This window comes from Thunnus thynnus, chromosome 13 (genome assembly GCF_963924715.1).
Source record: "Thunnus thynnus chromosome 13, fThuThy2.1, whole genome shotgun sequence".
Classification (NCBI taxonomy): Eukaryota; Metazoa; Chordata; class Actinopteri; order Scombriformes; family Scombridae; genus Thunnus; species Thunnus thynnus.
Genome location: NC_089529.1, coordinates 21,591,228 through 21,604,341, shown reverse-complemented (window position 1 = coordinate 21,604,341; position 13,114 = coordinate 21,591,228). Strand labels below are relative to the sequence as shown.

Genomic DNA, 13,114 nt, shown 5'->3' with positions numbered 1-13,114 from the left:
GGTGGGGGTGGGATCCATCGGCTCATACGCTTCTTCTCTCCTGTTCCCACAGAAGACGGTGCCCACATTTTGGCTTGCCCGTCTTTTACTCCTCACATCCTTACATTTGATAACTTTTCATCAAATCTGAATCCTGTGTCAAATCCCCATTTCTGAACGTGAGGGAAATGCTCTAAAATCATTTAATTTTTCACATTTTTAGTAACAAAAGTTAGAAATAACTTCATTTTCTACCCAAATGTGAGATGTAAACAGCAATTAAAACCTAATGCTAAGAGGAACTGACAATATTTTGTTCTTTTATGGATGACAAAACTCTCCCAACATTGTTTATGTCATGGAACCCCAGATAGATGCAACTAAGACATGAACCCTGATTTGATAAGAATCTAGTTTCTTACAAAGTGGGTGTTCACAGGAAGTGAACAGGAAGACTACACACAAAAAAAAACTGTGCTAAAACCAGCCTTCTATCTTAATTTTATGAATACCTATCATGCATAAAACATAGAAACAATCACAGAAAACCTTTTGAAACTGCCTAAAAAAATCCAATCAGTGCATAAAGTTCATAGAGCAAGAGGGGCGACTATCTCTGGTGGAAATTCTGTATTTTGTATAAAAATCTTGTGCTAAAGAAAAATAACCTTTAATTATTTTAGACCAATCAGAAATAGAGCTGTGTGCTTATAATGTAACTGCAGGCAAATTTTTATGTGCAGCAAAATCAAAATGACTTTAAACTCCAGAGGGTGTATCATCTAGTAAATGGAATAATAATGAAATTTAGCTTTCTTGTTTAGCCAGGAACAACCATTAACCTCTGCACAATAACACTGCGAATCTGTCATATCCACTTTGGAGAACAACTGCCTCTTAACAACCCATAGGAGAGCTGCCGATAATGTTGACAAAAACCGTGCACAGAAACACATTATAAAATGTACGGCGTGCATGCAGATTTATCCGGTCTGAGCCTCTTTCTCTCTCCTTTTCTCGACTGTCTTTCCAGTCTCCCAGTAAATCTTCAGTGCCTATAATGATCTGCCAAGCAGGACAGCAGGAGGTGCTGTTAGGGTGGCTTTAACACCAGCTATCCTCCCCACACACACACACACACACACACACACACACACACACACACATACACACATACACACACACACAGAGCCGGTCGTTTCCATGACGCAGCATGTCTCTGCAGGAGTCAGTAGAGCACTGAGGGAGGGAATAGGTGACGGAGGGAAAAAAGGGAGACAGGGAAGAAGTGTGAAGAAGAGAGGAGGGGGTGACAGAGGGGAGGAGAGAGTAGCAGAGTTCAGAGAGAGAGGAAGGTAGCAAACTGTGTTGTCTGTGGCTTTGTTCAAATTCTATCACATACTGGACATCCTGACATTATTTTCACTATACTTAACATTTGGAAAAATAGAGAACCAAAACTAAGAATCTACAGCCACACTAGCGGATTCTCAAGATCGACACTCTCACTAACCCTGGACAATTCAAGACTATGATCTCAAACCACTTCACCTCAGTGTGCCATTATTTTCACTGAGTATTGTCTTCTTTTGATCCATTTAACTCTGCATATTTTCTTTTTAACTATGTATCTCAATATCATTACAAATGAGGGAAACCTCACTGATTTTCGAGGCTTAAATAAAGGTTTGAATGAATGAATGAATGAATAACGATACTAATAAAATTGTCACATGCTGGAGGACAAAACATCCCCAAGAGGGTTAATAGAGTTTCATCTGATATCAAACTTGCCATCTAAACAATATTTATTTCAAGAAGGAGCCTACTGACAGAGGAGCTGTAGCTTTTAAACCAGATGACGACGCTGACTCCTCCTCCTTGTTTAGCTATGGCTAACACATCTGATGCTAAACTAGACGCTACACCTGTTAGCCATGCGAGTGCTACTGTAGGCTAATGCTATTCACCCAAATGTCCTGGTGCAGTTAAAGCCATCTAAAGCCTTTTTCAAGGCTATATTGCATGACAACAACAGTTTGAGGAACAGCTGGCCTTGGTGCGAGTGCACACTAAACCTCCTCACAGCTACAAAAAGCCCTAGGGTGGCATTAGAGAACAGCTGATGTTGTAGCAGCGAGCAATGATCTGCTAGCCAGTGCTGCTAAGGCAGTGCAGGGTAAGGAATTCACTAACAGCAGGACAGGGCCAAGACCAGGCCTGTGTGTGTGTGTGTGTGTATATGTGTGTGTGTGGCGAGGTCTAAAGCCCTCACTACAGTCTGATGATTGTTCTCGGGTGCCAACCGTCTCTCTGGAAACTCCACGAGAAAGACAGAGATAGAAAGAGAAAAACTAAGACAGAGTAAAGGAGGAGCAACAGAGCGATCTAAAGCGATGAAGGAAAGACAAGAAGTGCATTAAAAAGAAAAGAGCGAACTAAATACTTGAAAAAAAAAGGGGGTGAAACCATAAACGAGGACAGAATAATGGCGACCACAATAAAAAGCTCAGCACGTATCAACTTAAATGAACCTGTCAGAGTTGCTCTCCACAACAAAAGCGACATTTTACTTCACTTTAACTGTCTCTTACCATATTGTGTCAGACAGTATAATGATCTCACTCTTTTCTAATGTGTAATTTGGCCTCATTATTTTTGACCACTGGAAGGAAATGTTACATTTTCAGTGTTTCTTTGCTTTACTTCAACTCAATGCTATAGAACTTTTAAAGACTCCTAAAAGAAACTGGATTAAAACAGCCACTAAAACGATGCAACCTTGAGTTTTTGAGCCTGTTCTGCTTTCAGTCAGAATCAAAGAGCACAGACTTCTTTCTAGAGATGCTATCCTGCACTGAAATTCAACAATAATACAGAGAAAAAGCAATCATGCGGGACACAGAGATACCAATATTCTCAGTAACAGCAGCAGCCAGAAAACATCAGCATGCACTGCAGCTAAGACTTCGTATTTTCGAGCGAAGGGCACTTTTCTTATTTATTAAGAACTGAAGGCTATGTTGCTTTCACAGTCACACATACGGAAAACAGGTTGGAAAAAAAGGTGGTCACAACAAACATGGAGATCATCAAATTGATGCAAAATACCTCTAAAATGCATAGAACATCACTGAATAATGAACAGTGTACAAGGAAATCAAGACTGGTATTTTAGAGGGTTTTTTGTTTGGTTACATTTAAGTCATCTTGGCTCAGCTGGGTTATTCTCTTGGACTCCTTACTGCAGTCCTATCTAAACATCTCTAAACATCTGTAAAACCTAGAGGGAATTATACTAACAACACTTTTTTTGTCACTGTCATGTCGGCATGCTAAAATACTCACGATGACAGAGTAAACATGCTGATGTTTGGCAGGTATAATGTTTACCACGTTCATCGTCTTAGCCATGGGTGTGTTATATGAACTGGATACCAGAATAAAAGATGGCACCTATTCAATCAAATGAAAACTGCTCGCCTAGCGCATGAGCCAAAAAAGTTTTCTTGCTTCTGGGTTTGCTTCTGCGTTGCATGGCACACAAAATTTTGCGAAGAGTTTTTCCCCCTGCTGACCCCATCCCCAAGTTCCCGCTCATCCAGCTCTCTTAATACATCCGTGGTCTTAGCTTAGTGCATTAGCATGCTAACATTTGCTAATTAGCACAAAACACAAAGTACAGCTGAGGCTGATGGGAATGTTATTAGTTTTACAGGTATTTTGCCATAAACAACTAATTAAAATTTGACCTGATGATGCCACCACATAAAAAGTTAAGGGATCGTCAAAGTTATTAGAATTGATCCCGAAGGAAACATGAATGTGTGTATTAAATTTCACGACAATCCATCCAACAGTTGTTGAGATATTTCGCACAAGACAACAAATGTAAACATCATGGTGGCGCTAGAGGAAAAGTAAGAGGATCACCAAAGTTGATGGGTTTCATCCTCTGGGTACCATGAATATCTGTACAAAATCTACTGGCCATCCATCTGACAGTTATTGAGGTACTTCAGTCCGAACTGAGTGACACTGCCATCCCTAGAGCCACAGTTTAAAGCATAATTAAAAAAAAGTTTCAGTACGATTCAATGCCACAGTCCATTTACAGTTCTGTCTCTTTTAGCTACAGCTACAGTATGTTTTTGGGAGTCTGACTGCAGCGTACAGCTTGATCAGACCCTAATATTTCACATCTGATTCCAGGATTGAGCTGCTTTGATGGGGAAGGGCACCTTGGAAAGCATGTGGTGAACATTCACACTAGTCAAAGAATAAAAGCATGGGATCTGTTTAGGACGCTCAGTGGTCATTCAGTTTGAAATCAAACCCATGTAATCTCCTTTTAAATCTCTCCTCTAAATTCAGCTTTGCAGGGATTTTACTGTACCTACACGGCTTAAGTTTTGTTTTAGCTTATGTAGTTTTTATTTGATTTGTGTTTTTATATGGTTCTGATGTATCTCTGTTTATGTTTAATTATTATATTTGATCCTATTGTATCATACATCTGCCGAAGCTCCACAAATCACTGCAGTCTGGCAGAGTTCAAAGGGTATTTGCTTTGGTTAGGGTTGTCATCAGTTTAACACAGACCAAATTTACTTTGCAGGTGATTTTTTTTTTTACTTCTCTCACAGGAATCATTTCAACCAAAGTTTGATTGCTGATGAATAAACTTGTAGGAATGTCCTGGAGTTTTGCCTCTCATTCTCAAAGTGGAATAACATAACAGCTGCTCAGAAAATAATTTTTTTATTTCTACAATTGCTAGTTAAAAGAAATTATGCACCAGGTTTGGGGGGCTGGGATGCAATAGGTCACCTCATAATTAAAAAAAAAAAAAAACTCCTTTTATAGGATGTAAATTTTAACATCTAACAACTCATCTATCTAAAACATGTAGATTAGTTTTTAAACTGAAATTTGTGGATCTCAACTTCCAGGATGAATCTCACTCTGTCCCTATGAGGGTGTCACCAATAAAATTTCAAAGCAATCTCCCTTCCAATCACCACTGGCATATGGGCCCCACTAATAAACAGTGGGGATAGGGGACAGTACATCTGAGAAGGAGTTATGGTACATGTCTGTCTTCTTGATCCCAGAACACAGAGAGGAAGACAAAGCCCTGGGAGTCAGGACCAGACCCGACAGAGAACAGATGGCCTGACACACACACACACACACACACACACACACACACACATTAACACACACACACACACACACACACACAAACTGAGACAGTGAGATATGAACACATACGGCATGCAAAGACAAACACACAGATGACGCAACGAGACAGGAACGATATATCTATATAACACACTGAGAAAGGAAAGCATACATGCGCACACACAAACACAGACAAATGATACGGTTGCACACAACAAAAGGACGCCATATAAACAGAAGGGCTTGTTTGTCATGGAAACGCAGTGTGAGTGATGATTCCCCAGCATCTATTCAACATCAAGTTGCAGTCCTTATCCCTCAGCAGTCAGGTGGAAACACAGAGACAGAGGAAGAGAGACGAAAAGATAAACAGAAAGACGGAGTGTTATAACGCAGAGCCAGAAAGAGAGAGAGAGAGAGAGAGAGAGAGAGAGAAAAGAGACATGCACCGTGAAAAACTGAGAAATAGAGGAGGAGGGAAAACTGAGAGAGATAAATAGAAAAGGAGAAGGAGATAAAATCAGAACAGGAAGCAAGTGAGGCAGAGCCAAACTACTCTCCTGTCTGCTCTATACATCTCCTGTCCTACGTTATAGTTTTCTCTGTTTATTGATCATATTCACTCCGAAGCGAAAACACTGTTGGCTCTGTGACTCTCGGCTCAGTTTAAATAAGGAGATGAGAAAGAGCCCTGCGTCACAGCTGATAGTCACTGTGTGTGGGGGGGGTGAAAAGCTGAAAACATCTCTATAAGATACAAATGCAGATATAATTTTAGAAATATGAAATTCTATATAATGTGTATTATACATATACAAGGGTTTGTAGATGAAATACAATCTAAACCTCATTTAGACCATTGCAGAGCTCAGAAACTCTCTATTAAACCATTATACCATTATTTTTCAATGTGGGTTTGCATCTTTTAACAGGAAAATTCAATTTTTCGGGGTCCTATTTTCGTTGTTTTGATCATTCCTGCTCGTAATGGTAGCATTTTACTCATCAACCTTAATACTGAGATCTGTTTATGCACTGACCAGGACCATTAGAGGCAGTAACACGAGTCCTCAGGAGGTCAGACAGGTTGTAGACGAAACCCGATATAAAAACTGTTCTGGTGATTTGCAGGTCACAAGACATCTCAGTTAAAATTGGGCTGAATTACATTTAATAGTGAAAGGTTTATGTAACCATTCTGTCAACATCATTTCAGGACTATATTTCTATGTGAAGCATGAACTTTAGCCTACATGTTCTGTATAATACTGTTATCAGGACGCTGTTGAAACTATGGTTATATGCATTGTGAGATACAGTAGACGCATATGAAACTTTCAGTTTTACAAAACTTTCAACTGATTCTGATCAGGTGAAGAAAATAACACAGATAATATTTTTCATTTCAAAAGATTTGCCTGGTGCTCCTTTGCAGCAGTGAGTCTATTCTCTACTGCTGGAAACTTACAACAGCACAGCAGAGCACGTAGACCGACTTCTGTTTCTACAAAATACATGAACTCAGTAGTCATGATCAGTAAAGTACATGTTCGTATTTTAACTTGATCAAATAAAAAAGCTGCATACTCGCTTTCCAGGCCTGGCACCCTGGAGTAAGATGTTTCTGAATCAAAAATCAATTTTGACTCGAGAATTGATTCTGAAACAAATCAAATGAAACTGTGAGATTCCCAAAGATTCCCACCACTAATAGCCAATAGGTAAGATGGCCAAAACTAAAAAACTAAACTACTAGTTGCTAAAAAATTGGCATTGCCTTTTGAGGTGAGGTAAAACAGCAGGATCCATTCTAAATTATCTGAAGCTGCTGAGTAAAATCTGCCAATAAACAGGTCTAACACCAGAAACACACACAACTATTCCACATATATGCAGGAGATTCGATCTGACCGACCTTCTACTTCTACAAACCTCTTTCTCAAACTCAAGGCTGCAGCTGACACACAAAACTAAAAACTCCAAACTCCTGAAAGTATAAACTGAAGCTTTCTGGATGGATTTTATGTTGGGAGAAATGTTCACAACGGCGTGAGGTTAATCCTAGCTGTATATAATTCCTACCAAAGTGCTATAATCCCAAAAAAGTCAAAGCCCATTCCGGTATCAACAGAGTGACTCCAGGTTTTGTCCTTTGATAACAGCGAACAGTCGTTGTTGGATGTTTTTTTTTTTTTTTTTAAAGCTTTGAGCAACGTTCTGTCATGTTCGTTTTCTGAGATCACAGGAAGAGAACGAGCTCCTCACACTTTACACTCTGGTGCTGCTGTAACCAAAATGTCCTGTTTATGTATTTTTTTAATGTTTTTCATGTATCTTATGTGTTTTATGTTGACGTGTCCCCATCACGGACAGATGAATTAGTCTTTATCTGTAGGACTCTGCTGACTTGACCTCTCACTTCTCAGTGGAGAAGGGCAGGAGGGTTAAGTGAGACAAGAATTTATCTTTGAGTATCTATACGGTATTAAATTATAACAAGTGTTATCCATCATATATAGGTGAACAGCTTTTACTCATGCACATAAAGACTAAAGGATAAATGATATCAGAGAGCGCAATTAGTCATCAGAACTAATTTTCATTTAGGCTCTCAGATATTAATCATGTTCTTTAATTGTCTGTGCAGCCCACAGCGTTTTACAGAATGTCATAGCAGGAATATTCATAACTTATTAGATCTGGATTCAAACAGTATAAACAAGGATTATGTAATGATATGCATCCACCCACTTGATGTCCTACATATAGAGGCTATTCACAGCGGAGAGGAGCTTGTTTTTAGAGGAAGCCTGAAGATATGGACGACTTTGTTTTCCATTTTATGCACCCACACAAATATACAGTATATCACTACTTGAGTGTTTCTTTAACTTTATTGTTTGCATGTTAATTATTGTTTTGTTTTCTTGCACAGTGAGAAAAAAAAAATATTTTTCTCGATTTATAGTTTAATCAAATATCGAGGATTGTTACAACAAATATTGTAATTTTCACAGCTAAAAAGATTCTTTAGATGTTTTTTAAGAGGAAAAAAGCCACCAGTGAAGCTCATAATTCAATATCTTGAGTGCAAAGGCTGTGTTTTGTTAACCATGAGATTTCCTACTTTCCCCAAAAGCACCACTGTTTGTTTTATCTTTGTACTATCAATCATTTCACATGCGTGGTTGTCACCATTTTCAGAATGGCTTTGAATGCTTATGTAATTCTGAAGTGAAATGTTTCCAAAACCCCTCCCCCCCCCAAAAAAACCCAACAACAACAAAAAAAAGATTGCCTGGAAGATATAACCTGAAAGGAGAGGAAACACTGTGTTTGATCCTGACAGCGCGCTCTGGTTCTGCCATGACCGACAGCACCAGCTCTCATCAAACTGTCACAGCTCTACTGTCCCATGAAGCAGCCGCATCTGAAAAAATAAACTGAGGATGTTTTCAGGATGTCAGGAAATATGACTTTACAGGCGCTGCAGAAATATTGGCGAGGGCCAACTTTCAAAAACAAGCCTGTCCTAAACCTAAATGAATACAGATGGAGTTGTAAATAGATGGACATGAACAGATGGATAGATGTTCAATTTAAAATCTCAAACTCCCGTGTTTCTGAATAGAGAGGCTTTGGGTATCTGCGCCTGATTTAACACATCAGTCAACGCATTTCTACATTCGCTAACATGTACTTGGATTATATCCTGAAAAACTCAACCTCTCAGCCATAAAAAATAGTTACTCATGGCTTTCTCCAGGCCAAACATGTCACTTCTGCTCTGGGATATAAAGAATAAACCTCTTGCCCTGCTAGGTGATGGACATACTGCTTTAGAGCGGAGAATCCTTTTGACTTTTATGAGCATGTCTGAACATTGAAATGTTAATTTGCACCTCAATAGTCAGGCATGTAGCTCGTCTCGCGTTGACAACTTAAAAGCCACAAATTTAATCAACACGGCCGCCAATGTGTCTCCATCAACGGTCTGTCCTCCAGTGAGACGCTGAGCCTGTATCTCCTCGTTCGCTTCGAGTCGCCGTGGATACGAGTGTCGGCTAAATGCCTGTAAATTGTCAATGTTACGAACAAATATCTGCACACTTATAATCTGCATGCTCAATTTCCATTTAATATCTGTCTTCTGAGTCATCTCGTGCTGAGCGTCATGTGTAGCTGGGAGGATCGGTAGCGGGGAATGGATCACCTTCTGGGGGGACAGACAACCATTACCATCCATCCTCATCTCACTAGTGATTAGGATTGGCAGTGACAGGCCTCCTGCTCCCTTATTCTGTCCGTGTCTGTCTCCCAGTCACTCATTAATGACAAAGATTAGCATAGACAGAGTGGCTCTCTCTCTCTCTCTCTCTTTTCAGTTTTACCATCATTTCTCTCCCTCGCTTTCTAACATTTCTTCCCAACTCATTCACTCTGTCACCCATGAAAAAGTTTGGATTATGAGTGTCACTTGTTTCACTTTTTTTTTTTTAGCCTTTTAAGAGGGAATGATCCATTTAAGCAACATCGTAGTTTTACAGAAATTACCCTGATCGAACCAGCGTGGACACAACGTGATATTGTGTTAATTTGTGAATGTACGTGAATACGTGAATGTGTAATTGTGCTAACCCATGCTGTGTTGCTCCTCAGGCTCTGTGGGCCTCAACTATCGCTTCTCCTCCTCTCTTGTGCTATTGGCTGGGGAATCTGGGGACCTGCTGCCAATCACAGTCTAAAAAAAGGTAGCGATTTTGTTTCTGAATTGTAACTACCTTTAATTCCTTAGCCAGTAAGCCCTGATAGGAAAGAGCTGCCATTTTTGTTGTGTTCCCTTTACTCTTGTTTATCTCGTGTAGGTCAGGAAGTTTGGTTTAGAATAGTAACTTTTCGTTTTGGGTAGTTTATTTAGTGTTGTGGTTTTATTTCTACTCAGGGGCTGGTTTGTTTGTTATTTTGGCCAGGGCTCTCCCTGAGGTTGCATTTAAGCTTCCTCATCTTGCAACACATCAACTTTTCAGATTCTTCAGTTTTATGTTACCCCTCCCCAGAGCAGCATGGGGTCGTAACAATAATCTGTTTTTGCAAATTAATTTTAAATTAACTCTGGGAAGTGAAAAAGTGGAAGAAGGCCACCTGCTCTAGATATAAGCTGTTGTAGAGTCCTTTGTTGACAATAACATCAATATCACACCAAAACAAGAAAATCTCCTGCTGGTGGATTTATTGGTAACAAATACAAACCCCACCAAGAACCAAATCCAACAAGGTCATACTAACAAGTATTTTCCTGTTTATCCAAAACAAATACTAGAGAGCCCAGTTATTTAAGCTAATTATTTAACCTTCTTTTTTTAAAAACAAACTATATATTTGTGACACATCGTTAGTAGGAACCAATGGAGCTTGAGGCCCACAGAGCCACGGACAGGGAAGGGAAGTTGGAAAATACTGACTTAACCAAAATATTGTTGTTTTGGTCTTTTAATGGGATTCATAGACGATAGAAAATGTAGAATGATACCAAACCTGTCCTTTAAATATATTATGAGTTTATGTTGTGGCCGAACTTTTCTCATAAATCGTACTTTTTCTGTCAGTGTTGTATGTTGTAATGAAATATATACACCACAATACCCACAAGTCTTATCAGCTGCTGCTATGGAGAGTATATTCAGAGTATATTCAGAACACTTTGTCGTTGTACGTCACAGTAAGTGGTCATAAAGCTGGCTGACGAGCTTTTTCTACTGTTTGATAAGGTGTTTTTAAAATGTTCACAAGGCTAAAACGAGGCGATTTAGAAAATTTGAGGGTGTCTGCATCATTTACAGGGGATGACATATTTATTGTTGGCCTTGTTGGCCTTGATGTCCGATCTCTCTGTATCTCCCCTGTCCTGCTCAGGGAGAACGTTAAACTGCGAACAAATTTATCAGATTGTATCAGATCAGACCTGCTGAGCTGAGCTGCAGTCAACTCCTATCAAAGACTTTACCATCACATCTGACACTTGAGCAACACACACAAAATGTATGACAACACTGATGATGGAAGCATAAAGTCTGTGGAGAAAAAAAAAAAGGAAGATGTACACCGGGATAGAAAGGATGCTGATCACAGATGAATGAAACAGTATTTTGTTAAAGGTTGCAGCACTTTTAATGCATCAATAATTTCTTTAAGCCGAAGTCTCCACATATAAAGTCTTCATCAGGGTAAAATAAAACGACATCACTATGAGATTTCCGACTTTTATAATGTCTTGCTGTTTTGTTATTGCATTTCGTCCTTATGAAAACATGTCTCGAAACGCTACTTCAAATGAATTATTAATGCGTCAAGGCTACGAATGTGCTGCAACCTCCTGTCAGCAGGATCTTTCAAAAAAAGACACACAAACACACACATAGGCATATGTTCAGCCAATGAGGTGCATTTGATCAGTTTGGAAACATTGCAAACACTGCAGGGCGTACACCCACTCACTCACACACACATATACATATACAAACACACACACACACACACACACACACAATGTACCTAGCTCTTTAAGCAGGGAGCCGCTCTCTGACTTCCATCTCTCCTTTTTCTTCTCAGGGCTACTCTTCCTTCTCTCCTTCCCTTTCTCCTTCACTCCATTCTGCTTCCTCTTTTCTCCCTTTTGGGATTTCTCTGCAGGGAAACACAGAAGATGGGCTCAGGTTAAGGATTTCTGGTGGATTTATTTACTTAAATTAAGTGTGATTTAGCTGTAAAGTGTCTTTCAGGTGGAATTTGAGTCAGAAAGCATCATACAATGAATATTAAAGTTGGAGAAATACAATGCAAAAATGTTCATAGTTATATTCATATGTTTCTCCTTATATGGACAATAGGATAAGTCAGTAGCTGGATCATCACTTTAAAAAATACTGTACAACTCAAAAACTAAAAGAAACTCTGGTTGATATCAATACTAATCAATTCTTTGGTTAGATTATTTCTTGTCTTATTTGCTACAACTCAGCTGATGGACCTGAGTTTAGTTTTGCAAGATGACATCAGTTTCACAGTTGGATGTACACACAGCTTAGCAGAAGGACAGTTCATGGAGAAGTCTCTGATGGACTTGAATTTAAAGGTACTCCGTGGAGGTTTTTTTAACACTAGCATCACTACAGAGCACTGTCTTAATGAGTGGATCCCCATTTTGTTTGTGTCAAGTACATGCAGGGGGGCAATACACATTCTGTTGTTGGTTTCATGCTTTTCTGCTGATCAACAGTTGGCAGCGGTAACAAGCAAAAGAAAAAAAACATAGCAATCTGCCATCTAAGTCAGGGAAGAAGAAGACTGCTAGCTACTAAACATGTATTAAAACTGTACAGGATTTAAAATATATAAAAAATTGGCTTTCCAAAAGTTTTATGAAGAAGGAAATGCATTCAACATGTTTGTCAGGCCTCAAGGATATACACAATGTGTTTAGATGAGTAGCACTGAATGTAAACATTACATTTCTTTATAAGAAAACTCCACAGGGCACCTTTTAGACCTGAAGAAGTACAGTTTGCACACGTTAAAAGATGATTATATTGTATCACAGCACCACAAGAACTTGCAGAACTTACAGCTCATGTTTTGATTGAAAAAAGCGTTTTCATACAGACATCGTCTCAGGTGAACCGTCATCCTGATTCTCAAAGGCTTTTTAAAAGTTGCAAACCAATTTGTGGTCGCATGAGAGAGAATGAGACCTGATGCTACAGGTGTCACCGACCTGCGGAGGGTGTAAACTTGCCACGCTGCTCCTCAGACACACATGGAGTCAGCTACTCAAAATCATGAGATTTACCAGGAAAAAGTGACATGAAGAGGTTTATTGCTGTTGCTCTGAGTGATAGATTTATATCTGCATGAATGGCCTTTAAAAAAAAAGAATGTTTTCCATGTAGCTTTG

At 39.3% G+C, this 13,114-nt stretch overlaps 1 protein-coding gene across 1 annotated transcript in view; it reads right to left on the bottom strand.

The window, feature by feature from the left end:
• The window catches only part of jade2 (jade family PHD finger 2), a 212,419-nt gene that overhangs the window by 15,905 nt on the left and 183,400 nt on the right, over positions 1–13,114 (bottom strand). The window contains exon 12 of the mRNA XM_067608584.1: positions 11,716–11,847. Within this exon, the coding sequence (XP_067464685.1) occupies positions 11,716–11,847 (132 nt within the window). The remainder of the gene's footprint in view (positions 1–11,715; positions 11,848–13,114) is intronic.